This window comes from Anguilla anguilla, chromosome 6 (genome assembly GCF_013347855.1).
Source record: "Anguilla anguilla isolate fAngAng1 chromosome 6, fAngAng1.pri, whole genome shotgun sequence".
In the NCBI taxonomy this organism is placed as follows: Eukaryota; Metazoa; Chordata; class Actinopteri; order Anguilliformes; family Anguillidae; genus Anguilla; species Anguilla anguilla.
Window position 1 is genome coordinate 22,902,993 of NC_049206.1, and position 27,864 is coordinate 22,930,856.

Consider the following 27,864-nt stretch of genomic DNA (forward strand, 5'->3'; position numbering starts at 1 on the left):
GTGCATTTTGGAAATCCACAGATGACACAATTCACAGTAAAACCAGTATCCTTATCATGGCAAGGATTTAGTGAACAAAATCCATAGTAAGTTTAGTCCCAAAACATTAACTCAAAGAAATATTTAATGTCTTGTTTACTTAGCAATTCTCCAGAGGAATTATCAATTTTGTCTGTTTTGCCATTGCATACACACCAGAAGTATTGAGTACATAGGAATGTTATTATCTCCAGTTTGTATAGACACTCTGAAATAAGTGGCATGCTATTATAGCAACGACAGTGAATCATTTTAACCAATGACAATGTTCCTAAAGGTGTATTGGTTGTTAGGCTCACATAAAAGACACGCATTATTTCTCCTGCGTAAAAAAACCATAACCTTTTTGGCATGCTGAAAATATTACACACTGGCAAAAAAGTTCTTGACACTTTACGCCTGAAAAAGTTGTGGTTTTACAACAATAATTTATTTTGCAATGCATAAGTCTAAACAGAAGACTCGCCATTTGGACACCTTGGAAGAAATCACTCATTGGAGTGAATGTTTCTGAAGAGGACAGTGAAAACAGCTTTGACTCCACAGCAGAGGACATGTTCAATGAAGGACTTGATCCCATTTTACACTGTGGACCACTCTACCCTCCTGTCCTCCCTGGCAGCAACAGGGATCCGCGGCACAGTCCTTGACTGGATTGAGTCCTACCTCTCTGACCGCTCCTTCCAGGTTGCCTGGGCGGGTAAGGTATCACCACCCCGTCCCCTCACCACCGGAGTTCCCCAGGGCTCAGTCCTTGGTCCCCTTCTCTTCTCCATGTACACCAGATCCCTTGGCCCTGTAATATCTGCCCATGGCTTGTCCTATCATTCCTATGCCGACGACACGCAACTCTTTCTCTCCTTCTCCCCATCGGACACACAGGTCCCCGCCCGCATCTCCGCTTGCCTGAGGGACATACAGAGCTGGATGGACAATCACCACCTGAAGCTCAACCCGGGAAAGACGGAGCTAATCTTTATTCCTGCTCTATCCTCTCCCCTCCTCGACTTTTCCATTTCCTTAGGGGACACCGTAGTGACATCATCACCCTGCGCCAAGAATCTCGGAGTGATGATGGACAACAGGCTGTCCCTCTCCAACAACACTGCAGCAGTAACCCGGGCATGCAGATTTTTCCTATACAACATCCGCAGAATCCGCCCCTTTCTCACCACCTACTCAACCCAGCTCCTGGTCCAAGCAATGGTTCTATCCCGCCTGGACTACTGCAACTCTCTTCTGGCTGGACTACCGGCATCTGCCACCAGACCCCTGCAGCTCATTCAGAATGCTGCGGCTCGTCTGGTCTTCAACCTCCCCAGACACTCCCACGTAACTCCCCTGCTCACTACCCTCCACTGGCTGCCTGTTATAGCTCGCATCAAATTCAAAACATTGGTTCTAGCATACCAGGCAGTCAAGGGATCAGCCCCAGCATACCTTCACAAGATATTCAAACCCTACATGCCAGCCAGATCCCTCCGTTCTGCTACCTCAGGACGCCTAGCACCTCCCCCTCTTCGCACCTGCACTTCCAGAACACGTCTCCTGTCTGTTCTGGCCCCACGATGGTGGAATGACCTCCCTGTGGAGGTCAGAACAGCTGAGACTGTGACCCATTTCAAACGACGACTGAAGACCCACCTCTTCAGGCTGCACCTCTCCCCATCCCTCCCTTCCCCCCCTGTAAATGACTAAACTTAGGGTTGTAACTAGGCAGCTGTTTAATAGGTGACTTAGTTGATGCGCCAGTCTTAACGACTACTTGTATTTTTATTTATTTTTATTTTTCCATAGATTGCGTTGTTGCCGTTCTCGTTGTTAGTGTTATCAGTTTAACCACCAGGGTCCAGGTTGAACTATGCGGTTGTTCCCTGTACTTGGACCGGTATTTCTCTCTAGGGGTTTCGTCATACTTGTTCCTGGTTATGGTTATACACTTTGTTGTACGTCGCTCTGGATAAGAGCGTCTGCCAAATGCCTGTAATGTAATGTAATGTAATATATTGGTGAGCATCTAAATATATTCTCAAAATACTTTTTTGTTCAATACACTTGTAAATAAGGAGTAGGCCTGATTCTGAATAATAATTGTGGTGTGTGAAATTTTGGGATGTGTGTGACATTCTACTTGTTCCTATAGCACTTTCATGTTACACATTTACCTGTGCCACTCTCTTGTTACATGTACCTCCATCCAGCACTTATATTGTACTTTGTATGATTATCTTGATGTTGTAGCTTGTCATGCCTCCTAGTTTTCCTTAGCATAGGCTAGGCCAGAGAGTAAGGTTTACTGTGTGAACTGGACTTAATGTGTTCATGGCTATGAATAACTGTTACAAAATGAGTATTGTACCTTATCAAACCTGTGCCTTGTAGTTATTCCACTGACCTTCGGTATACACTTATTGTACATCGCTTTGGAAAGAAGTGTCTGCCAAATAAATGTAATGTAATGTAACATGTTGATGGGGGTGGGGTATTTGAAATGCAGGGGGAAAGTCTTCCACAAGCATACAGTAGTATTTACAACTCTGAAACAGTGGTCTCAAACCCGTTGCCATGGGGGACGTGTGTATACAGGTTTTCATTCCAACCAATTAATGCTGGCTTAATTGAGGCCAATTACTCATTCACCCATGTGCATTTAACTGCATTGAAGCACATAATATAAGCAAGTTTTTATTTAGACAATGCGGGTCACCATAGACGTCGAGTCACCATTATGTGCAAACCTGCATCCCTAATTCAGCAAATAATTGAACTGATTATATAATCAAGATCTGTGGCTCCCTTATGTTTCTAACCCCAGAAGACACAGTCACGAGCATCTGTATCCACTAGAAAAAAAGAAAAAAACAATTATTTAGGAGAGAAAAACCTTCAACTTCTACTGTTTGAGGTTCTGTTACCTTATTTCAGTAATACTTAAGAGTACTTCTGACTCTTGGGAAACACACACCCACGGGTTACCTTTCAGAAGAGACTAAGATTATACCTGTAGTCAAAAAATAAAATATTAATTTTATTTTGGGCTCGTGTCATTTTCAGGCTTGTGTTTGAAAGAGGGGTACCACAGAAGGGGTTAAAAAATGAATTATTTAATACAATAAAACATTTTTTTTTAAAGGAACAAAAAAGCAACACACACATGCACACATGAGAAGAGAAAAGTGAAGCGAAGACAGAAGAGGGAAGAGATGTGATGAGAATTTCTGCTTTTAAAAAATAGGTGGGTGGAATTAGGTTCTATGTAACGGGGAAAAAAATATGAGGAAATGCTATATACCTTCACAATCTGATAGATAACAACACACATCCTGAAGACTATTACAACTGCAGTTGCAATGGTGAATGTGTCATCCAGTACAGCAGAAACATGCAAACATTAATTTTCTATCACCAGTAACAATGAACCCACACACATATAGACCTAAGAGAATTCGATTTTCTAGCAAGCATACACCATTCGATGTTCGTGATGTCATTAGCGAACTGCTGGGGAAGTGGTTTGTCTCCATCCGGCCGCCGTAGTGAACGGGAAGACAGCCGTGCTGAAGACGAATGACAACATGGCTGGAAGAGTGGCGGAGCCGAATCGTGCCACCTCGGGAGGTGGAAATGCCAAAAGAAAAGCTGCTCCCGACCAGGAGGAAGAGGAGTTGCCACTCCAGGCTGTCATTGTAGCTGACAGCTTCAATCGGAGATTTTTCCCCATTACGAAAGATCAACCAAGAGTACGTATAGGACGCATATGCCTTGGGTGCATGCTGGTGATGCTAATGGAAAATTCATGTATGACCGCGAAACTCAGTTTTTCGTAAAGTAATATCATATTTAGGTGGCGTTGTGTAACACTGGCTATCTTATGATGTAGAAGCGAGCGAGCAAGGTAACGTGCTTTGGCTTGATGAAAGAGCCCATCAATAGTTCTGATCGTGATTTGGCACTTTTGACGACTAGCTGCCGTTGGTTCGCTAGCTATTAGTTGTCGGTAGCATACGGGTTAGCTACAGTGATGATTGCTAATGTTATAAAGCTGCCTGTCTGCCATGTTTCTGTTTTTGTTACATTAAAATGAACTTATTTTAGCTCCACCGCCACCTGCCTTCATCGCATTTGCTAGATCCCATTAAAGTCAGCTACCTTCCATTAAAGTAGGCTACCTCAATAGTTTAACATGCCATCTTTATAGCCTGGTCCTCATCTCTGAAATCAACCTTTTCCATCTAGGCACGAAGACAGCATAGACCAAAAATGAAATGTTTTATTTGCATTGCAGTACAGTGAGACAGACTGAAACCGTCATTCATCTCGCACTTAAGTGTGTGTGCGCGCGCGCATCTACTCATTCTCTTCTAATGACTTGCATAAGTTAGCAAGTAAACTCTGACCAAATCAGTATTGACACTGTTTTCTGCGTTTCTTTCGTTCAGGCTCTTTTACCTCTTGCTAATGTGGCCATGATTGACTACACCCTAGAGTTCCTCACTTCCACGGGGGTCCAGGAGACCTTTGTGTTTTGTTGCTGGATGTCCAATAAAATAAAGGAGCACTTGTTGTGAGTAGCTTTATTTGCATCTGTGTGAAATATAGATAGATATAGAACATTTCAGCCATATAGACTTACAAGTTGCAGATTTAAATTATTACTTTGTGATAATATGATCTTATTTATTTCCTCCCTACTGGAAATTCCGGCTAAACCCAGCTGTGATTCTGAGCTGGTCAGCTGGTCTGTGGCTGGTTAAAGCTCGTTAAGATAGTAGAGTAGGCTGGTGTTCAAACTGGTGGACTAGCTGACTATTGGGTGGTGAGCTGGTGAACAGCTGTTGTCTGGTTAGGCTGGTTTAAGCTGGAATTTTCAGCAGGGCTGCACTACGCATTACTCTGCTGTTTAAGGTGCATCTTTTTACTGACCGTATTAATTTTTTGAAATTATTTACTGCTGCTTCTCCTCTGGATGCCTTAATTTGTTTTCCTTGACAGGAATTCAAAATGGTGTCGTCCCACCTCCCCAAACACAGTCCACATCATCACTTCAGACCTGTACCGGTCCCTGGGCGATGTGCTTCGGGATGTAGACCACAAGAACCTTGTGCGCTCAGACTTTCTTCTGGTCTATGGGGACGTGGTGTCAAATATAGATGTCACCCAAGCTCTGCAGGAGCACAGGTGAGGGAGAGAGGGTTGGGGATAGAGGAATAAAGGAAAAGAAAGTTGCTGAACTCAATAGTATATGAACTTGGGTGCCAGTACAGCGTTAAATATGCAAACATTAGATGAGGGCCGCATTACCATAAAATATTTTTATATATGTTTTATTTAGACCTGAGGATCCCCTTGCACCTAAGGATCTCTCTCAAGTTGGACATCTAATTTCCAGTTGAATTTTTAAAGTCATTTGTCTGAATGATCTGACTAGTTAAATAATATCCCTCCTTCTACGCCTCTGATGATTTGCGGTGATTTGTTCCTTTGCAAAATGATGAGGTTGTGCTTTACATCACCTAGGTTGGTGCTATACATTTGTGAGTACCACTTTCTCAGGATTTTTGTTCCGTGCAATAGCCTTTTCTGTCTAAAGTTAATCGTCACTCTGTCTTCCCCTAAAAGGCAACGCCGTAAAATTGAAAAGAACATCTCTGTGATGACGATGATCTTCAAAGAGTCCTCCCCTGGTCACAAGACCCGCTGCGAGGAGGATGATGTCATTGTTGCCATGGACAGCAAGAGCAAATGTGTGCTTCACTACCAGAAGACCCATGGGCTGAAGAGGCTGCAGTTCCCCATGGTATGCAGGGCATTTTTCACCTGTTATCGCTGGTGTCAGAAAGACTTTGATCACTATTCAATACTTTCTAAACCATCAAGCTTTATTGCAATGACAGTTATATTAATTGTGCCTATAAGCCTATTAATTGTGTAATTAGTTAGGCCAACTAAAACATGTTAATGAAGTGTATAATGGTTGACTTTTAATTATTGGGCCCTAACACTTGGTGTGTCCTCATTCTAGCCAAGCAACTGCACTGGTTTTTGCTATAATGTTGAGGTTGAATTTTTTTCCACCAGTTTAAGTCTGCAGATGTAAAATGATACTTTTGAAAATAAGTGTTTTTCAGGGAAGTGTTTTTATTGTTGCGCAAAGACGCACACTGCCAGAGACCTAGATAATAGTTGCTCTGTGCTTTGCGAATTAATGGTATGCCAATAAATCTTTTTTTTGTCATTCTTTTGAACTTGAAGAATATATTCCACAGTGGAAGCGATGAGTTTGAAATTCGACATGACCTTCTTGACTGCCACATCTGCATTTGCTCTCCTCAGGTAGGTCTGCCCCTCTGTCCAGGACTGCCCCTCTGAAACATGTGTTCTAGCCCTTGCGAAGAACAGTAATGGGCCTGAAATGTTTGCGCTGTTTGTTTTTAGGTTGCAGAGCTGTTCACAGACAACTTTGACTACCAGACGAGAAATGACTTTGTACGTGGGATTCTGGTCAATGAAGAGGTAGGACTTTTGCCCTTATTGATATATACATTTATATTATCTAATTAGAATTCTGTGGGGTTTGTCTGACCCACCTTCCACACCTTAACTCCACAAAAACTGGCTTATCTAAAAGCTGACCAATTTACTTATTAAAGTGGCCTTGTAATGTTTGAAGCAGGGCTAAGTGCAAAGATAATTAGATACTTCAGCTCAGCTATTGAATAACTCCTTGAAAATAGATATTTACTTATGCTTTTAACTACAGAGGGGATATTTGTAGTTAAAATAGTTAAGTCCAGCCAGTAGTCCAATCTCTACCTTCAGGCAAAGTATATTCCAAGTGACATGACCAAATTGTACCATGTTGTTCTCTGCACAAAACTGCCTCTGAAAATGTAAATTCCAAACTGGCAGGCCTCAACAATCATTACCTATAGACATTAAGACCTAATCAGGCTAAGCATCCTCTCATGATCATTCGTTAGCTATGCATGGGCCCTCCTCCTGTTTCAGCTACATAAAATGTGGGCATTTCTTTACACATTCCCAGCTTTTATTGGAGGGTATTTTGGTTTGGTTTGTAGAAATTACATGGGGCTGCTAAGTCCATGTGCTCCACAAATTTCTGCCACTACGAATTTTCTTCCTGTTTCTTCTCAGATCCTGGGGAACCAGATCCACCTCCATGTGACGGGAGACGGCTATGGGGCTCGCGTGTCCAACCTGCTGATGTACGACTCCGTCTCCTCGGACATGGTCCGGCGCTGGGTGTACCCCCTCACCCCTGAGGCCAACTTCACTGACCAGGAGGGGCAGGGCTGCACGCACTCCCGCCACAACGTGTACCGCGGCGCTGGCGTCAGCCTGGGCCACGGCAGCCAGATGGTGGAGAATGTGCTGATTGGCCGGGAGACCAGCATCGGGGCCAACTGCCACATTTCAAACAGCGTCATTGGCAACAACTGCACCATTGGTATTGCCTGATTTGCCATTGTACATTAAAACGCTCAAAGTGCTTAGACGTGTCCTTGGGAGTGATGAAAGAGTTTGTCTGAGAAGCGTCGTTTTTCTTTCAGGGGACAATGTGGTTCTGGACAGGGCCTACATCTGGAACAACGTTTGTATTGCCAACGACTCGGAGATCAGGCAGTCAGTCCTCTGCGACAACGTGGTGGTGAAGGAGAAGGTGAAGCTGAAGCGCCAGTGCGTGCTTGCGTTTAACGTGAGTGAATTGCGCGCCGTGTGTCACAACCACCTCACCGTAGGTCAACAACCACGGCAGTGAAGACGAATAAGCGGTGAATGCTCCTTATTTGCAGGTGGTGGTAGGCCCAAACATATCTCTTCCGGAAGGCACCGTGGTGTCCATGCACAATCCCGATGAGGAAGAGGATGAGGACGAGGACGAGTTCCTGAGCGACGACGCTGAAGTCAGCAACAGCCAGACAAAGACGAAACTCAAAGGTATTCAAATGCAACTAAGAGTGCGATCATCTGTGTTGTTTGCATGTTTTCCTGTTTGTACCTAATGTTGACATAATGAGTTGACGCACTATATTAAATGGCTGGCCAGATTACACATTTCTTTTTGTTGGGTGTGACAACAAACAAGGGACTATCTAACTGCTGCTCAAACAAATCAGTGTTTTGCAATGACAAGCTTTGAGCAGCAGTTAGATGGTCTGTGAAGGCTCCACTCATATATCTAGATGTCCAGCCAATAAGAAGAAATGCAAATTGTCAAGTGTCATCATGTGCAGAATTAAGAGTGGGTTTTCTCCTGGTTTAAAGAGAATGTACATGTGTAAGACCACAAAAGTTAGGTATGCTGAAAAAACTGTAGATGACCAGCGTTCTTTATTCTGCAGGAGGAGGGTCTGTTCACATGAAATGACATGTGTCCAGAATTCCACAGAGGGGCAGTCCCTCTGGGAATTTGTAACGTTTATGTCACATAACTCATGTTTACATTAAGCATTAGCAAATCATCGCTTGTTTCATTCTAGTGATTCCCAAATAAGGTTAGTAAGGATAGATATATCTTTTAAGAGAAAGCAGATCTCCCTCACCATGCCTAGGCTCCCTCCATCTAGACTACAGCGTTAATGATCAATGACAATTATGGATATTATTTATTAATGTATTAGTTATTATAATAGTATTGTTTGTTATATTAGTAGAAATGCATATGTATATAGATATAACTAGCATATGATTCACCTACGCATTTTAACTTCAAACGCGATTATATGGTTTCAGCCTTCAGTGCTACAGAGGTTGGCGTGGAGGGCAGGGGCTACATTTGGAGGGCAAGCAGCTTGGCAGAGGCAGACGAAGAAGAACTTGCACAGTCTCTGTGGGGTAAGAGTACCAGGAAGCACATTACATGCCAGCCTGACCCCAACTTCGGTCATTTGATCAGAAGCAGACCAACTTGATCCAGGGTGGCGTACTGTACATAGCATACTGTACATATTGGAATTGTTCAGTTTTTAGCCAACAGTTATGGCTTATTCAGATTTGGACTTGTGGTGTCATATGTTCCTTGCCCTTTGTACAACACTGCCCATATTAATAGCTATTGTCTGTGGTGACATGTCAGGCGAAGACCATCTAAAATAAAGTCTCTGTTGTATCTTAACAGCACTTTTCTTGGTTTCAGCTATGTGAAAATTTTTGTCTTTGACAGAAGGGAGGGCTGGTTTGCAAAGAAGCTAATCAGTGATAAATGATCAAGGATAATTAGTCTAAAGAGGCAGTGATCAATATTAACTAGTCTATGGTAGCAATGGTAAATAATTCATTTATGGAGGCAGTGGTCAGTGATAACTGGTCTGTGGAGGCAGTGATCAGTGACAATTGGTCTATGGTGGCTATGATCAGTAGTAGCTGATCTATGGAGTCTGGTGCTGTGGTTCCAGGGCTGGAGCTGAATCCTGACCCGGAGAGTGACAGCGAGAGCGAGGCGAGCGAGGGCTCTCATGACCTGGGCAGCCGCGGAGTGTCGCCAGAGCTGGATGACGTCTCAGGTGAGAACCCGACATTGTATTCAACACTTAATTTGGGGGGGAAGTCAAGAGACCTAGGAAGTCGAGAGGCCCTATGGCAGATTGTCACATGACAAAGAGTCAGAATGCTTGATTAATCAAAGTGTTTGAGTATAATATCAATGCATAATGTTGCAAGGCAAAAACAATGAATGATTAAGCATACTTAGTTTGTAATTTTAGACATTACCCTGTGAAACAAATGCATTATTACAGTGATGGTGTACATTTTTTGCGATATCAATGCGAAATAGATGTGCGGACAAAATAGATCACAGACATTGGCAGTAGGCCTTTGTGCCCCGCTGTTAAGGGGAATGAAAAGAGGTCATTTGATTGCCTGTGGGTGAATCCAGCTGCCACACACCCACGTATAATATATTTAGCATAATCCAGCCCTTTTTCCACCTGCACCACACGCTTTGAGGTGTGCGCTCCTCACCTGTGGTCAAGTAAAATGCCAACATTCAATAGCCACACCCAGTGCACACACGCACTGCACTGTTGACTGCGCCGATGTGCCCTGCAACATTGATTTCTGGAAAATAGAGCCCAATGAGACATACAATAGACTGTCTTAAATGCTTTATTCATGAAATGTAATCGGGCAGAATTAGTTGAGGTGTTTAATAAATTAATAAATGCAATTGAGAGGTCAGGGAGATTTTAGGAATTTTATTTAGGAGACATTAGGTCAGAATCCTTGAGATGCTGCAGGAAGTGTCTGGAGTTCTTGAGAAAGAAGTGCTCTATGTATGAGACATAATGAAAGATTGTTACAATACAGTGCATGTCCTCAGTGTTCCATACAGAGGTACTGGGAACCTTACAGAGAGGACAGGAAGAGAACATTGGCTGTGACAATCTGGTGCTGGAGATCAACTCTTTGAAGTAAGAGATCCCTTTATGAGGAGAAAAATAGCCTGAATCATTTAGTGAAATGTGGTAATGTACGACAAAAAAAAATCTAAATCAGTATTTAATTCTATTCTATTATAATTCTATCTACAGCAAATACTCTACAGTTTAAAATAAATTCATGTTTTTTTATTACGATCATGTCATCTAGCAGGGTCATATTCAGGCAAACTTCCAATCTAAGTGACGATTTCAGCAAATATTAAAAACTTAAAACAAATCTAGAATAAATTGATAAGTGTACAATGCAAAGTAATTAACAATGTGTGCATGAGTGGCAAAACGTTTCTTTAGTTTTTAGAGTAAGAACTTCAAATTGTGGAATAATATTCCTTTGCTCTGCTTCTTTGTTCTTTTGACAGGTATGCCTACAACATCTCGCTGAAGGAGGTGATGCAGATCCTGACTAAGGTGGTGCTGGAGTTCCCCTTGCAGCAGCAGGGTTCCCAGCTGACAGCCCCCCAGTACTGCTCTTCACTGCTACCGGTGGGTGTTCTTCCTCGACAGCAGCTGCTCCTGCCCCCCTCCGAACCTTGAAACCTCCATCGAACTGCCGCCTCAATGCGTCTCAGTAACTGTCCCAACTCATCCCATCTTGAGAGTAGCAGGTCATAAATTTATTTGAAATCTTTGGACACCAGTAAACGTACATAAAATTTTAATGGAAGCTTGCATTTTCAACAATATTCTGAGTAATAATGGTGAAAATGTGTATATTCTATGTGTATAGAAGTGCAAGATGATACATCTTGGACTCCAGGATGAATTGTGGCATGGGCGTTAACCATGAGAGAGTGAAGGTTTTGAACTCAGGGTCAGAAGCCCCAGAGAATTTTAACATGCTCCTAGCGAGTGTCCTGGTAAAATTCCTGCCTGTACCTCTGGCCACTTAATCCTAAACCCATCTGATTGCCTATACTGCTTCTTGCATTCCCTACTTTGATTACCCAGTTTGCAAATGAGAATGGAGTTCCAATTCACATACTTAAAATCATCTCTTCTTCTCTCAGCTGTTGAAGAAATGGGCTCCTGTTTTCAAGAATTACATCAAGAGAGCCCAAGATCACCTCGACTGCCTGGGGGCCATAGAGGAGTTCTTCCTGGAGCATGAGGCCTTCTGGGGCGTCATGGTGAAAGTGAGTGTTCAGTAATGTTATCTGGGATCTTGCCCATTGTGGAAAGCCTTTTCTTTCTCACCTGTGGCAGACTGTTCTTACTCTGGCTTGAGTTGATCTTCAAAAAAGTTTGTCCCTCAAAAATGGGTTCCTGTACAATTTGGAAGGTTTGGACCTAATATGTATCTCTGCTACTTCTCGCTTGCTTCCTCTGCTACTTTTCACACAATGTGGGTCTCTTCCTGTCGTCTCTTGATCCCATCGTACTCTTGTACCTGACACCAAGTACTCTCAGCGTTTTATAGTTTATTTTTTTAACTGTTTCTTCCAAGCCATTCACGTATTTCTCCATGAAGTCATAATCATGAACATATCAAACTGCAACTACACCATATCTACATATAAGACTTGTTTTGGTATATAGTTTTAACTGTATTAACCACATTGACCTCATTCTGGAATGCTGCAGTTTTTGTGGTGTGTGGTTTAGCTCTTCACTCCCTTTTGCTACTGTGTTGCGTAGGCTGTTTCTCTCTTTGGTGGACCAGGCTACACTGCCTGAACTCTTGTCCTTCCCGTTTATATTGCGGTTTCTCTTGTCGTTCTGGTCGTCTTCTTTTTCTCTCACCAACTATTCTTGCAATTTGTTTTTTAGAATAATTGGCCCTTCTTTAAAGTGAGGCCTTAGCCTCAGCATGACAGTTGTTATACACCTTATCCATTTATTTTCATAGTATCTACTTGTATATCTGGACATTTACTGGAGTTATATACCTTATTGATGATTGCAACTATACTGCCTCACTTGGGAATGGAACCTAAAACATGGCAACAGGACAGTCATTTTAATACACACTGCTACCTTCATAGCTGCTCTCACAGCCATATTTGGGCGAATCATATTAGAGTTGTTTGTGATTAGGTGATTGGCTGAGTGTGTGCTGTGCTTTTTCCAGGTTTTAATGAATGTATACCAGCTGGAAATCTTAGAGGAAGAAGCCATAATGCGATGGTTTTCCCACGGCGTGACTTCAGATAAGAGCCGGCTTCTACGCAAGAACCAGGGGGTGAGTCAGAAAGTGAGAGTGGAAATCGGTTAAAAATGCAAAAACATCATTCTGTTGTGTGCTGAAGACATTTGAATGTGGATAAAAGTGGTCACAGTTTTGGGCACGGGTCTTGTACAGATCTTTTGCTGTGCTTGCTGAGTTGTGCTTGAACTTTACACCAATGGGGAAAATATGCAGATTGGTCTTTAATATTGCTACATCTCGTAACAAATGTGTCATATTCCGAACAATTCTTCAGTTTGAAGTACAATAAGAATGTCTTGTAGCTCCAGCTGAATTTAAACAAAATCGAGAAGTGGGCAGAAAATGGCAAATGAAATTCAGTATAGCTAAATGTGAACTCTGTGGGTTTCCAAGACCAGGCTTGATACAGTGTTAGATACTATCCAGCCTGTAGGTAATCAGAGCACTGGATACAGTTTACTTGGGAAAATGGCTAGCATTGTTGGGCTGAATGGCCTGTTCTCGTCATTATGATATATTAATTTTCTTTGTAGTTTGTATCTGGGTATGTGGCTTACTTTTCTTTGTGGTATAGTCATGTGATACATTTCACCCTGGGAATTGCTGACCTAGAGCTTCTGTCTGGTTCCCCCCCAGCTCTTAAAGTTCATCCAATGGCTAGAGGAGGCAGAGGATGAGTCATCAGAGGAGGAGGGGGATGGGGCATGAGCCAGGCACCCCCTACACAACCCCACAGAATGGCCCTGAGCAGGAACACTTGGGGTGGGGGTGTGTGTATCAACTGAGATTGGGGGGGGGGGGAGTGGACTATATGTTGGTCGCTGCTTTGAAACTTATTTTTCATGTGTTGACTGAAAACTGATAATTTCAGGTCAGACTTGGTCAAGGGCTTCAACACAGACCAGCACTGTCAGTCATGTGAGCGCTCCCCCCTGCCTAAAAGAATGAATATTTAAAAAAACAAAGAGCCCCCCCCCCCCCAAATGGATGTACAACATAAACTGGAAGTGAAAATTGGTTTCCACATTGGGAGTAATGAGCAGTGAAATAACATGCTGTAGTACTATGACACTGTCTTTGATGTTGTTACCCTCACATGGCATTCAGGGAGGCAATAAAGAGACCCAAGGAAGGAAGTTGTGTGTCATTTCTCACCCATTCAATCGGGTCAACAATTTATTTTACCTGGGTGCTACCATCGCGATGATTCAGACATAGTACTTGCAAAAGAAAGGCCTTGTAGTCTTACAGTATCTACAGATGTTCTTACCCTGAACAATTTACCAAATCTTTCATTTAATATGAGTTATTTAGACACTGGGTAGCAATTCAGTACATTGCTTAGTGGTACAGCAGTGCCTGACCAGGGGTTTAAAGGTACTACTTACTGATTACATTCTTTATGCGACCAGACACCACTGCTGTCCATTTATTTCCACTAACTTCACAGAGATGCATGTCTCACTTATATTTTGAAGTCACTTTTTTAAAAAACCACACCTAAAATGTAAATTAACTTGGAATCAGTGTAAGTCTAGCCAGAAACATGTTTATATTTTTCAATCACAGTAAGAAAGGATAGAAAAAAAAATTATATATATATATTACCCCATACATTGTGACATTTTATGATTTTTTTGTGCACTGCAAATTACACGATTACAAGCTGATTTGTCCTTGTGTTTACTCGAATACTCTTAAAAAAAATTTTTTTTTTAATGCAATCCAGTTTTTTGTTCCTAAAGCCTGTTTTACAGCAGCAGACCTGCTTAAAGGCGTAGCAAAGCATTTTCTCAGGCGTAGGCTCGCCTGCGCGACAACGCTCTTCGATAATATCGATTTTCCAATTACATTCTTTCTAAATGTTTAAGAATCTGCTGCCGAGTACTGGCTTACTTGAGTAAACGGTCCCTAGTTCCTACCCCTCCTGCGTTCATATTTCTGGTATGCCCTGTAGAGGGTCCAGGCTAGCAGCGTGGCTCCTGCAAGGCCGAAGACGGCCGTCAGTATTTTCCACATGGTGGCTGTGCTTTCGTGCGTCCCCAAGTAGGTTTGGTAGTTGCTCGTGAACAGGAGATACGGCTGTCCATTTGTGGGGGGCTGCAGCTTTAGCATACGGCCCTGTTCCAGGACTACCTCCCCAAAGCCCGTCAATGGGGTCCCCACGCGAAGAATATTCTCTGTCTCCTCCAGGCAAAATGGCCTCTCCCCAACCAGGTCATGCACCACAAAGTTCAGCAGTCCGTCCCTGGCATACTTCACCTTATGGTAGACCTGCTCGAGGTAGGGCTCCACAGCCTCCAGTGGAGATTGGACTTTCACTGCCACCTTGCTAACAAAAGCTCCTGGACACACCAGGTGGAAGGGCACCATGTTATTTGATTTGTTCGTATTCATCTTCCTGCGAATCCTGATTGGGGAGGAAAAGGAAAACTCAAAAAATGTTGAAGTTACATGAACAGAAAAGACAACCAAAAAGGAGCATGTTCTGGGAACAAACATACGAGTTTGACCCTGGTTTAATATGCATATTTAATCAATCACACACACTTGAAATACTTTTACCTTTAATTATGGAATAGCATCTGAAAACCCTCCTGCTAATCCCTGAGAATTTTTTAACAAAGCATGTTACCAATCAAAACCTACAATCACACGAAATAAATGTATTAAAGCATTCTAAGCATTTACCCGTCTGGTCTGCCTGTGGTGGAAAACCCCGTCGTTTGTGAGAGTGATATACTAACCATGTCCTTGATGTTGGATTCCACATTTCCCAAGTCTCCTCCACTAGCACCTTCTGTATCACCCCAAAGCATTGTGGTTTATATTTGCTTTCCAAAGGATCACCAACAGGCTGCACCACCCCTAAAACATACATGCAGCCAATAACCTTTGGCTTTGAGTTTTCCCATGCAACGCTATTTACTACATATTTCAGCTCAACTTTGTTGGTGAGTTAAGTTGTAACTATTCAACAAACAAATGTATATCTGTCAGACAATGTTTCTAATGTCCTTTACCTTCTACTGCAACATACGGCAACCTTTTCTGTGGTGACGCTTTTACTGTCCTTAACAGGTCTTCGTTGGGTTGAAATTTTTGGATTTCCTTGTTTGAAGAGACAAACAGAGTTTCTTATTAACATTCAAAATTAAAATTCTAAAATTCTCACTTTTAACATTTTAAAATAACACATTTCCATAATGAAAACCTTGTTTCTACTGGAATGCCATGCCAACTTAATGTATGCTGCACAGGACTAATACATCTAATCGCAGCTGGGGATAATGTTTCTGGTTTTCTTGCCTGGTCATGTTTAAAAAAGTCCCATTTCTTATTCAGCAGTCATGGCATGGCCTTTGCCTCATATGATGTCATAAAGAGCAAGTCAAGATTACCAAGATTGTGATTAATTGTAATTAGTATTTTATATATACAGTGACCAATCGAACCACTGCCAAACATGGCGCCGAATTAAAACTGTGTATACTCATTAATTGGCTAAAAAAACCTCTCCCTCGCCACATTAGCTAATGTGTGGTGAGCGTTCTGGCGCAAAATGGCTGCCGTGCATCACCCAGGTGGGTGCTACACATTAGTGGTGTGTGAGGTGAGTTCCTACTCATCACTGTAAAGCACTTTGAGTGTTCAGAAAAGTGCTATATAAATGCAATGATTCATTCATTATGGCTTTAAACTTTTTGTTTAGTGACACTCAGATTCAGAGAGCACAGATTCAGATTCTGCTCCAAACAGAAAAAAACAATAGCTCCATAAAGAAGCATAAACTTTGACAGATGGACGTCCATGATTTCAAAATCGCATTAGTTTACTTGGCGCGGCAAAAAAAAAAAAAAAGAAAAAGAAAGAAAAGGAGGAGGAGGCTTGTTGCAGTGTTCAGTTTAACCCTGTGGAAAGATCAGATGAATAATGTACAAAACAATAACAAAAGGACAGCACATTCATTTTGACAAAATGCTCTAAATGCTTTACCTTAATCTGTTGTATTTCTCGTTTCTTCTCTTGGTATAAGTTGTAAAAGAGGCGCGAAAATAATAAACTAGAACCTACACAGATAAATGTTATGGGGGATTCATCCATTGTGAATACAAGCTGAAATAAAAAGAGGAAAAAGATCAGACTAACATAGGTTAATGGCCACAAAGGCTCAAAAAGAAATGGTTCGAAATGGTGGGAAAGCTACAAAATATTCTTAGTGGTTATGTTTACTTAAGAAGCATGTAAAAGGCTTTAATATAGGAAATGAGATATCCAAGCATCACCTGCTATTTGGTACATTTAATTATTGTACATATTTCCATAAAACATTCAGAGGAAATAAATCAATATTATTTATATGGTAACCAATGAAAATATCAGAACCAATACAGGAAACAGATGCATGTGCAGACAAAAGAGTTCATGTATGGGAGAGTCGCCATAAATGTAAAAGTAAATGCAGTCCGATGGTACGTTCATACCATCTAGTCGGTATAATTGTAACAGAGGTGTGGAATAACTGTAACAGTAAATGAAAATGCCCTATAATGTGTGTACGCAGGTTTTTTCTGTAAATACTAGTGTTAATCAAGGAACACATTTCAAATGCTAAAGTAAGACCAGCCACATCATCAAATTATGATGCATGGGGCTTTATTCATGAAAAAAGATGAAGTTAACATTGACGCACAAGCAAGCTCGTACCTTAGTGTGAAGTGAGTTTTGATAATGTCCAAATCTATGAGGAAAGCTGCTTTTTTCTTATCACACAGGTAAGCTTTTACAAAGCTGACAGTTTACCATTCAGACCAATCTGGTGTGTAGTTATTCTAAAAGCCCTGTGACCAGGTGGTTGTTTCTTTTCCATTAATCACTTTTGAGCCTCCAGAAGATGAGTCTATGCAAGGCAGCAAGCAAATTATCTAAACACATTTAACATAAACAGTGAACTAACTTAAAAAGTCAAACATGTTGATGAGTAAAATTGATTTCTTTAGTAAATATTAAACACCATTTAAAAAAAAAAATGGCTAACCAAAAGGACACTACATATTGATGGTTTTCAACACCATCTAGTGTCCCTAAGTTCTAAATATGAAGCCCTCTCCATGACCTCCCTGGGTAACAACCCTCTCGTTTCCTCTAGACGCCTTTCTGTAAATATAATAGCAAACAAGCACATTGTTTGTTATAGCAACTCAAAGGGGACATAACTGTTGTTACAGCTGTTACATTTATACAGACAGGGACATCATGTTTTTTGGTCACCTAGCATCCAATTCCTGCTAGAATACACTCCAAAAACCATACTAACTTTTCAAGGACAGATAACTTTTTTAAAGTGTATGATTTTACTAATCACAAATAAAAATAAAGCCTGATACATGCAAATTACTTCCTTCAGAGATGTTTTTTCGGAAATTTCCTGCGAAGGTTGCTGTTCCTTTGGGAAAAGCTTGGGAGTAGCCATGTAGCACATGAACAAACCTGAAATGGCTCACGGTAGCCGCATTGTACATTAAGTTACTGACTGTGTCACATTTATCAAGTGTTACATTTGTGGCGACTCTCCCCTACATACATAAGTGTGCATGCACGTGCATCACGTTTTCGTCCACAAAATCGAAATTCTGACACTTGTTTATGACCAGATGTGCATCTGAACTGATTTGGGTGAAATATTACTGTAGCATTTAAAAAATAATCCCACTCAAAACTTTCTGTAAACCAATACAGGCCTATTGAACATGGGACAATTCTTACAGGAACTTCTCCTCAAAAGACACTTGGCAGAAGGTCCTGATGTACCAATTATCCTGCTCCAAACTTTCTATGTAAACAAATACAAGCCTATTGAACATTTTTTGGAAATTCTTGCTGCAGAAAGGCCTGTACTGCCTTACTTCGATTCACAAATATTATAAACTTTGTTTTACTTAAATTTAGTGACAACTTGTTAATATCAAACCATTTCTTTAAGACTTTCAAGTCCCTTTCCACTGTATTCAGAAGCCCTTCCAAACTTTTCCCGGAGCAATATAAATTTGTGTCATCAGCAAATAAAACAAATTTTAACAATTTAGACACTTTACAAATATAATTTATATACAATATAAACAGTTTAGGGCCTAGCACAGAACCTTGTGGAACCCCACAAGTAACCTTCAACAAATCAGATTCAACGTTATTTATTTGTACATATTGATGTCTATCATCAAGGTAACTACTTAGCCATGAGTGTGCTATTCCTCTAATACCATATCTCTCCAGTTTCTTCATTAATAAGCCATTGTCAATGGTAACGAATGCTTTTTTTTAGGTCTAGAAACACCCCCACAGCATATTCCTTGTTGTCCATTGCAGTAGAAATCTCTTCTACATAGAGCTTCTACATGGAGCTTCATGTTTAATCGAATTAACAGTAGGCTACAATCAGAATAAAAATATCTCATGTAACCACCTCATTCGGAATAGACTATCCCATTCCGATTTCATTCGGTTTGAAAAGGGTGGTGTAAAAATTGTTAATCTGATCGATAGGAGAATTGTTACAAATGTTTAACGCTTGAACCAACTATTTTATTTGAACATATTCTTTCTGCGCATGTTCATTCACAGTGGAAGTGACCTCAACGAAGACAACTGGTTTGAGGGCGACTCACTTTTCCTTTTGGAAACGTTAAAAGAATTAAAAATCGTGGAATACCTCGATGCGCAAAATAGTTAGTTATTCAAACAAGTGTGGGAAAAAATGGAAAGCGGAAAAAGTGGACTCACTTGTGTTCTCCTGTTTAGTAACTGTAGTATAATTACATTCTATTGACACTGCTGTCTGATACCCTATAAGAATTGACACTATCGATGCAAATATTGTACACACCATGCGTATTTGGAGATCTTTGTAGTCATTTGTATTGTGTTCGCGAACTCCAGGTCAAACGAGAGTTAGGAATTCTAAGTTTCATTCCGATTACATGCTTGCGCATATGTTGCGCTCGATTTTATAAATAATGATCAATAAAGCTCTTTAAATAATTTAAACGCACACCACAATCAGATCAACGTGCACGTAAACAGTTCATTTGGAATCTTCAATCGGAATGAATGTATTTGGAATTATGAAAAAGTATGCATGTAAACGTGGCGTAGAACGCGGAAACGCGATCATTTCCTTACATTCGGCTCTCCCACAACAGTGGTTTTGTTTAAAGGCTACAATGGCGTTCACACTGGCATTAGTCAATCGTTTGGATCAGTATCTTTATCAGCGTTTTCTGAGAGTTATTCAGCTCAATTAGCCAAACCAGCTCTAAAGCTTACAAAATGCCTGACTAGACATCTAGGACTGCAAAATTTCTGTAGCCTAGCGGTCAGACCATGCGATATAACCAACAGAGCTGCCCATAACCTGTGCTGACATCAAGACTAGCCTATACTAGAATTTTTCAAAAAAGTTGCGAAGAACATAAGCGTATAATTAGGTTTTACCTGTTTGCTATTATTCACAGGATAAGCAGGATATGCTTCCGATCACCAAGATCATCGGTTTCTCTTTCACAAAACCATAGAACGTTAGGTTACGCAAGTAAAACTTTGCGTGCACGGTTGCCAGACCATTATGTCTTGCTCGGTAAATATAAGCCAGTGAGCGTCATATGACGTTAAAATGCTGCAACGAAAGGTTAAAATCAACATTCGTTTTGAAAACGAAAAATAAAACTGGACAAATGACATTTTGCTTATTGCATCAACGAGAGTCGTTACTGAAACGTATAGGACTATATGGCTATTTTATCTGACAATAATGATCCATAAGGCTGATTTATACATTTTAATTTACTTCGGTTCATGAATTATTCGCAGAAAATCCGACAACAAGTGGCAATCGACGTTTCCATTAATGAAAGGGCGCAATCAACGTGAGGCGAAAAAGTCAGAACTGGCAGTCCTTAGTTTCCGTGTGCATGGGTTTCAATCTACGGTTTCACTGCAGAATCTCTAACGGAGTAGCCTATTCCCAAACTCGGTGCTGTGGGGCTCGGATGCTCGTTTTAGTTCCAGTCGGAACTGCATCCTCAAACAGGCAATAATGAGCTGTTATTTATTGTCAGTTGCACATCTTTTACGTCCATTGAGGGTTGCTTTACCCAAACACTAAGTATAGTTACAGAAACAGATATTAGTCAAAGAATGTATTCTCCCATGAATGTAGGGAATTTTAATCAGACAAACCAGGTCTCAGATCCTGCTTTCGTTTTTCTGCATTGTACTGTGGCAGATGGTTCTTTTGAAATAAGTTATATTTGGATTGATTTATTGATACACCTATATCTGCTGATATCAGCATTCTAAAAGCTGAGTCTGCGCACATACAGTCACTAAAACAAAACTATTTGTGGAAAATAAACGGTTTGAAGGCTAAGTAAATGCAATGAGTCAAACATGAATTATGTTAAAATCTGTTCAAGCACAGAATTATGGAACTACTAATGCCCTGTTACTCAAATCACAGCACTCGAGGGCAGAGAACTGCTGGATTTCCACTCTCTCTTTATCTGTAAGTCAGGTGTGAAGACAGTCACACTAACTGTTCAGCTCAAATTCCTGGGAGAAAAGAAATCCAGGACCATATTTAAATTTGAAGGCCAGATTTGAGTATCCATGTACACACATGCCCTCTTTATCCAATAAGACACAGGTCGTCATCAACATTAAAATCATGTGGCTGGGGTATCGGACTCCATTAAGCTGTTCATGCAGTTGGGTTTTTCCGTGTTTCAGAACATAATTTACTGACTGGAAATAAAGAAACTAGGTATAAACCTGCAGACAGTGCAGCATCAAGAACTGGAGTTTGACTCCTTTGTTATATGCAAGGAGTGCAATTCCATTTCTGAAGGGCAGTGCAGCCTTTCGTTGTCACCAATTACATTGGACAAGTGAACTGATTATCTGAATACATTTATGCTGATTTACACGTATAATAGACCACAATGAGATGTTTGATGTTTGGACACGGGAACAGTATTCAGCTAATATTTATGACCATATCACGAAATTTAGCAAAAATATCAATTACTAAATGATTGAGCTAATTAAATAATTGAGAAGAAGTTGACATGAAATCCTGAAACAGATATGGCCCTCTTTGCCCACACTTGCTCTATTTCAAGTTCAACACTACTCAACTCCAGGCCCTGTGGGCCACAGTGACCGCAGGCATTTGCTCCCACTCTGCACTACACCACTTGATTTTGCTAATTACTTCACCTCCTTGTTTCAGGAAGTAAGCTCATTAGTGAAATCAGGTGGTGTAGGGCATAGTTAGAGCAAATACATACAGTTATTGTAGCCCGTAGGACCTGGAGTTCAGTAGCCCTGCTCTGTGGATTCCCTAACAATAAAATTAGGCACATATAAATATGTTGTCACAAGAAGGAGCTTTTTGATTCTAAGAATTACATTTATTGGACGCGAGTGAACTATTTATTCGTCTATTTTTAAACTACAACATACAGTAGGGACAGTATGTTCTGGCACAGGTTATGTTCATGGTCAAAAAAACATTGCCTTGTTTCAAAGTGGCCTGCTTTAGTTGATCCAATCAGAAGGCACTTGTTTTTTTCTCTCTCCTAAGGTCATCAAAGGGAAATCCTTGGACAACTAAAAGACACTAAAAGGCAAATATAGGGTGTGCTTGGTTGCTTCCCGCTGGAAACTCAATTACCTAACGGAGAAAACACCAGAACACCAGTGTTTCAGCATGGCTTTGCCGCACTACATGGCCACTATTCCCTTTGGATATTAAGTTTGAATGCCTGAGCTGTTACAAATAAGAGAGTAATATCTGTGAGATGCAATTTAAAATGCAATTAAATCCCTGTTGATTGATTTGTGATTGCTGTGGATCAGGTTCAGCTTTAGTTTAAAGAGTTCTAGTTTTAAAGTTGTTTTTTTGGAACAGGGAATGAATACTTTATTTTGTTTTTGTGGTGGTTCTTTAGTACTACATTGCTTTCTACTTCTTTCTTTTGTTCCTGTCACACAGTAGTTGGAGGGGTGATTCTCTAGCAAGGTCTGGCTAACTGGTGTCTTCCTCAGCTCCCTCTTCCTTTGCTGATGTCAACTGGATGCCTTTTTTCATTTATAGTTAATTAAAAGTAATAAGCTTATTTTTGTGAGTGCATAATTTCTATTTTTGTTTCCAGTCGCTATATTGCATTTGTATAGTTAACAAATTTAATCTTAAATCAGCGTTGTTTTGACTTGTTGGTTTATTCCGCAAGTTTATTGTTTGACTAACCTTTAAACACATTTCTAGATATAAACTGGAGCCACTATTTTAAATAATAACAATAATTTAAATTTTCTACTATTTGAATACGTGTGGCATTTTGGAGTCTTCTGTCCCTTGTTCCTGTGGGCTGTCTTTCAGCAGAGTAACCTTTTCTAAAGGGGCTATATCATATTAGACTGGGCTGGATCCAGAGCTTTCATGCTATATTGTCACTTAATCCTATTTGCCCTAAAAAAAGAAAAGAAAAACACACACACAGTACATGGTATATTGGTATATACAGTCCTTTTTTATTGGTTACAAACAGAGTTCACCCTTTGTGAGGGAGATAATCGGATATGAACCAACTGAACAGTAAGCAGCAGTAACATTAGTGTTTTGATTTTCCAAGGATTTATGCACTTATATTAAATACCTTAACTACCAAATGGCTATTTATGTATGTGATTTGAACAACAAACATGATAGCATTGGTTATATATAGTATATTATTGTTCTATTATTTTATAGAATTTGATCATACATGCTTAAATTGAGGAAATAATTTTCATGAAAGTACTATGAACACCTTATGAAGGCCTTATGAGGGGACATTTTCTGGAAAGTGTCAACATCTACTCAATCAATAATCTCACATAATCAAAGCCTCTTTCTTCTCACTGGTTAATACTTCAGTGTGTGAGATGGATCAGTGAGTCCTGGCATGTTACTTGGTAATTTCATTAAAAATACTCTCAGCATGACAAAATGACACCCTTTGGAGCTGTATGCTGTACCCACAAAGAGGAGAGTCCCGTCTCATTAATGGAACAGAACCAGCAGAATTAGCTTGAATCTAATTACGAGTCATATTATCTAATGTAAAAACATGCCGGTCTTTGCTCTCTGTCATTTTGACTGCTGTAGCAATTAGTTTTGGCCCCTGTAAAATGCCACCCTTTAATCATCTGAATGGGAATGTGATTGGCTGGGCAGTTTAATCTTACTTTAATGAAAAACTAATGGACACACAGAAAATTACTTTTTTCTGTCAAGGAAGAAAAAAAAATCTATTCCCTGCTTTTGACAATATCAAAAGCATCTCTGATAATAGCTAGGGCAGTTTCGCCAACTCCACTGCACAAAGCAAACAGGCCATTTTACCACACCCAAAGTTGGACAGAAAAAGAGGCTACAATTATCAACAAAGCTTAAAAAAACCTCACCACTGCAGCAGGATTTCTCTCTATGGATCAGGCCATTCAGAACCTATCATCTCATTGTAGCCAGGTCTGAAGTGTCAGTACTATAAAATGCAGCCAGACAAATGACTCTCAAAATGGCTCGGCAGCTAATTTTCAATTAAACCTATGAATGGCCTAAAGACTAGAGGAAAATAAACACAGAGGAGACTGGATGGCAAGAGATTTTGTTTTTAACCGTTCCTTTGGATGCTATACAAGACACACCAGGAGCCTCTACAATTCAGGCCTAAAAAGGACTAAAATGCTATTCATGAGATCAGAATAATCTTTTTTAACTTTAGTCTGTTAAAACCACTGAGTTTAATTTTCTACAAAGTCATACTGCTGTGTTTACCCTAACAGGGGAGTGACCTTCTCAGAAGTAAAACTGAGAAGTGAAGCTTCACAGCCTGCATTGCTGCAGAAATTTGGGTTATTCTCATTCAGAAATGCCATGCCTGTCCATTGCTCTGTGGTTCACTCAAGCTAAACCACAATTTGATTTGTGAATGCTTCTCAAGGAAACAAATATTTGTATTTTGTTTAGTGTTTCCAGGGATGTCTTTTACACAAATATTGACAGTATTTCATACTATCCAGCAATTTAGTACATTTCTGTACACATGGGCTATAGATTATACCCAATGTAGATTTAAAAAACCAACCACAGCACAGTACCACAAAATTCTTTCAAATTTATCTTGTAAGTACATGTCTTTACTGCATATGCATAACTAGCAGCAATATGTGCCACTCATGCTCATTATTAATGAACAGCTGCAAAAGATTCTGTACCCAAATTTCCTCTATCCTCAAGCACACCCCACTCAAAAAAAGCAGCATGAAGAAACTAATTAACAGGCTGAACAAGGAAGACAACACATAACAACCAAAGAGATTAAGTATTTACAAACACCAATTTATTTTTGTTATTATAAGGATGACAGATCATTGAAGAGGCTTCGCTGGACAATTTGAAGTGCAATGAATGAGATCTATTTCTTAGCTTGCCCATCCAACAGATCTTTCGCTTCGTTTATTTTCGCGGCAAGGTACGGCGATCCTCCTGCAAAATGGGGTGGAAGAAAATCAATGGGCCAATTTGCATTCAATTCTACATTATTTGGTATATAAAGTGGTTAATAAGCCTTGATATAAGTAAAATGGCTAACTGCTCTAACATTGCAAAATAGAGATTGTCATGACTGATTTATTTAAGAAGAGGACATCAGTACACTTCTTATGAAGTAATTACAGGGTGGTTTAATTTTCCCATATCTGTCTGAGAGTATTAACATTTTTTAAAGTGATTTGGGTGAAAAAAATGTTGCAATGAAAATATTTTCAATAATAGCATTTTATGTTTATTGAATGTCCCTTGTAGTGTAGGTTTCTTCCACTTTAACCAGATGAAAATTCAGAGGTATTTCAATCGAAAATGACTGTACCTCTGTCCGGGTGATTCAATACCATTATTTTCCTATGCGCTTCTCTTATTTTGGCTTTGTTAGCAGTGGGGCTGGAAGGAAAAAATCAAAAGTTAAGCTCATCAATAATTAATAAATCAAAACCATACTTTTCAGTTGACTAACAGACTTCCATACCTGACTCCTAAAATTAACGAAGCTTCTCTTTTGGTCATTTTTGGGTCAAATCCACCTCTGTAGTACCCAGCACCAAATGCCTGTACGGAGAACAAAATTAACATTTCAGTAACATTTCATTTTAAAATACGGTTTAAATTGATTGAAGCACTACAATTCCATATTAGTAGTCTGTTTATCCGTGTAAATAATTGACTGTGCTACTTACAGATTTGGGAAGATTCTGCAGGGCCTGCTTCACTTGTGGTTCCATGACTTTCATTGCCTGTACAGCATAGCGACCTACACCAATGAAAGAAAAAAAAAAAAACCCCGGCGTTAGTGGTGTCCACAGACAGTCAGCTACTTTGTGAAAATTTCATACATAGATGGATAGTCTTTACTTTCCAAGTTCCAAGTTAAATATGTGCTTCTTCAGGGTATACAAATCTTTTGTATCTTCTGCTAGAGTTGTCAGGGATGATGCCCAAAGTGTACCAATGGAAAGCGTATACCAAAATACTTATTGAAATGTGTTGGCAAAGGCACAAAGTGGTTTAACAGAATGCGTATTCAGTTAACAAGTTAGATATGCATAGATACAGATATATATTGCTGTGTGTCACAGATTGATATTTAAGAGGTAATCCTACTTGCTGTACTATTTGAGACTGACGTGCTCTCAAGCAAGTTTTACCATGAAGTGTTTTAAATGTAGTCCAAATAACAAACCTGCAAATCCTGCAGCAGCTATTGTCAGTCCAACGGCAACCAATGTACTGGCCTGGAAAGATAACAAAAGAACTCCTCAGACAGACAGTTACCTTACAGCTAATCAGATGGGACAAATGTTTAACTAGTAATGTAGCCCTGCAGTATACGGTTAATCGCCACTTCGATATGTGCAAGTAAAGTATTGCTGTTGCGACTTGTAATCGATAACATTACAAATACTCACTTGACTTGAGGTAGTCTATTCTTCCTAGTTTGATTGCCAAGCAGTTAGCTGGCTAGCTAGCTACCGCCGGGCAAACCACGATATCTGGCTGTACCAATGAACTACATAAGAACAGTTAAGTGGGCTGTGCAGCATCATTGAACCCTGGACAAGTTTTCTGGCTGGGTGGTTACAGGAAAACTGACATGAAGCTAACCAAAATAAAGACGAAAAGCCATGTTTCATGCCTCCACATCTACAGCTAACTAGATAACATTTAGCTAGCGACAGAAAACGTTACGACTGTTTTCGCTCCAAAAAGATACCTATATGTGTTCATCAGCAATAGCTTTGAAATGAAAATAAACCCTTACCATATTTTGTGTGCGGTTATTTTCTTCACAATATGTGCAAGCATAACTTTATGTCACCCACACCTTACAATGATCAAAACACCATCTAAGTTCCCATGTTTTCAAAGTACAATATTGTAAGGTCACGAGTATTTTGAATGCCGGAAAGGAACTCTTAACGTCGCAGCGACATACGCTACGGCAGCAAAGATGGTGAGTACAAGATGTAGACGTCTACAAATAAAAAAGATCATACACTTTTATTGTGATAAAAATAAAATATTTTTATACATATGCATGAGTAGACTCAAACAAAAGAGGTTGTACCTTAGTCAACTTGTTTTAAACAAATAAGAGCAGAAATATTTACTTTTATAAAATTGCCTCTGTATGGTTTGAAAGTAAGGGTCAGGTGCTCTTTTCCATGTTAAGGCTGACTGACTTCACAGAACAGCAGCTGTGCAAAACTATTCAGAACACTGTATACACATTTGAAAGACAAACTTGCCACAGCTGCAATGCAAGATCGAAAGATCCTAGTTATTGATACCTTTTGCTAACATACAATGTTGTCTGCCAGTAGGAAACATATGGAAACAATACATTTTAGTTGACCTGCAGCATTCAATAAAATATAGGTTTTATTATAATTATGGCCTTGGAGAGTGGGGCAGATTGGCTTGTGCCTCAATAACATTTAAAAACCCAACTGTTTGAGTTGTGTCCATAAATCATGCAGTACTGGGGTGACAAGTGTGGCAGACAACATTCAAACCCATATACCAATCCACCTGTTTGGCTGGATGTTCACTTCCCTGCT

At 40.2% G+C, this 27,864-nt stretch overlaps 3 protein-coding genes across 3 annotated transcripts; 1 reads left to right on the forward strand and 2 right to left on the reverse strand.

Annotated features, from left to right (window-relative positions):
- The first annotated feature begins 3,557 nt into the window (after nt 1–3,557).
- On the forward strand, nt 3,558–13,784 carry eif2b5 (eukaryotic translation initiation factor 2B, subunit 5 epsilon). Its single transcript, XM_035423152.1, has 16 exons — nt 3,558–3,779; nt 4,479–4,603; nt 5,032–5,217; nt 5,659–5,836; nt 6,292–6,372; nt 6,475–6,552; nt 7,195–7,507; nt 7,611–7,756; nt 7,854–7,998; nt 8,794–8,895; nt 9,456–9,563; nt 10,382–10,472; nt 10,862–10,985; nt 11,510–11,635; nt 12,571–12,681; nt 13,285–13,784. Exons 1-16 carry the CDS (start codon nt 3,615–3,617, stop codon nt 13,354–13,356), a joined length of 2,151 nt encoding a protein of 716 aa, XP_035279043.1. The 5' UTR covers nt 3,558–3,614; the 3' UTR covers nt 13,357–13,784.
- Nucleotides 13,785–13,788: 4 nt separating this feature from the next.
- Nucleotides 13,789–20,299, reverse strand: LOC118230284 (mitochondrial ubiquitin ligase activator of nfkb 1-A). Its single transcript, XM_035423153.1, has 5 exons — nt 20,140–20,299; nt 16,645–16,764; nt 15,672–15,759; nt 15,396–15,516; nt 13,789–15,058 (listed from the first exon to the last, which is right to left on the reverse strand). The coding sequence occupies exons 2-5, from the start codon at nt 16,750–16,752 to the stop codon at nt 14,560–14,562; spliced, it is 816 nt and encodes a 271-aa protein (XP_035279044.1). The 5' UTR covers nt 16,753–16,764; nt 20,140–20,299; the 3' UTR covers nt 13,789–14,559.
- A 3,312-nt stretch (nt 20,300–23,611) lies between these two features.
- On the reverse strand, nt 23,612–27,221 carry dnajc19 (DnaJ (Hsp40) homolog, subfamily C, member 19). The gene is made up of 6 exons (XM_035420804.1): nt 27,066–27,221; nt 26,487–26,538; nt 25,984–26,057; nt 25,776–25,855; nt 25,620–25,690; nt 23,612–25,237 (listed from the first exon to the last, which is right to left on the reverse strand). Exons 1-6 carry the CDS (start codon nt 27,066–27,068, stop codon nt 25,167–25,169), a joined length of 351 nt encoding a protein of 116 aa, XP_035276695.1. The 5' UTR covers nt 27,069–27,221; the 3' UTR covers nt 23,612–25,166.
- Nucleotides 27,222–27,864: the final 643 nt, after the last annotated feature.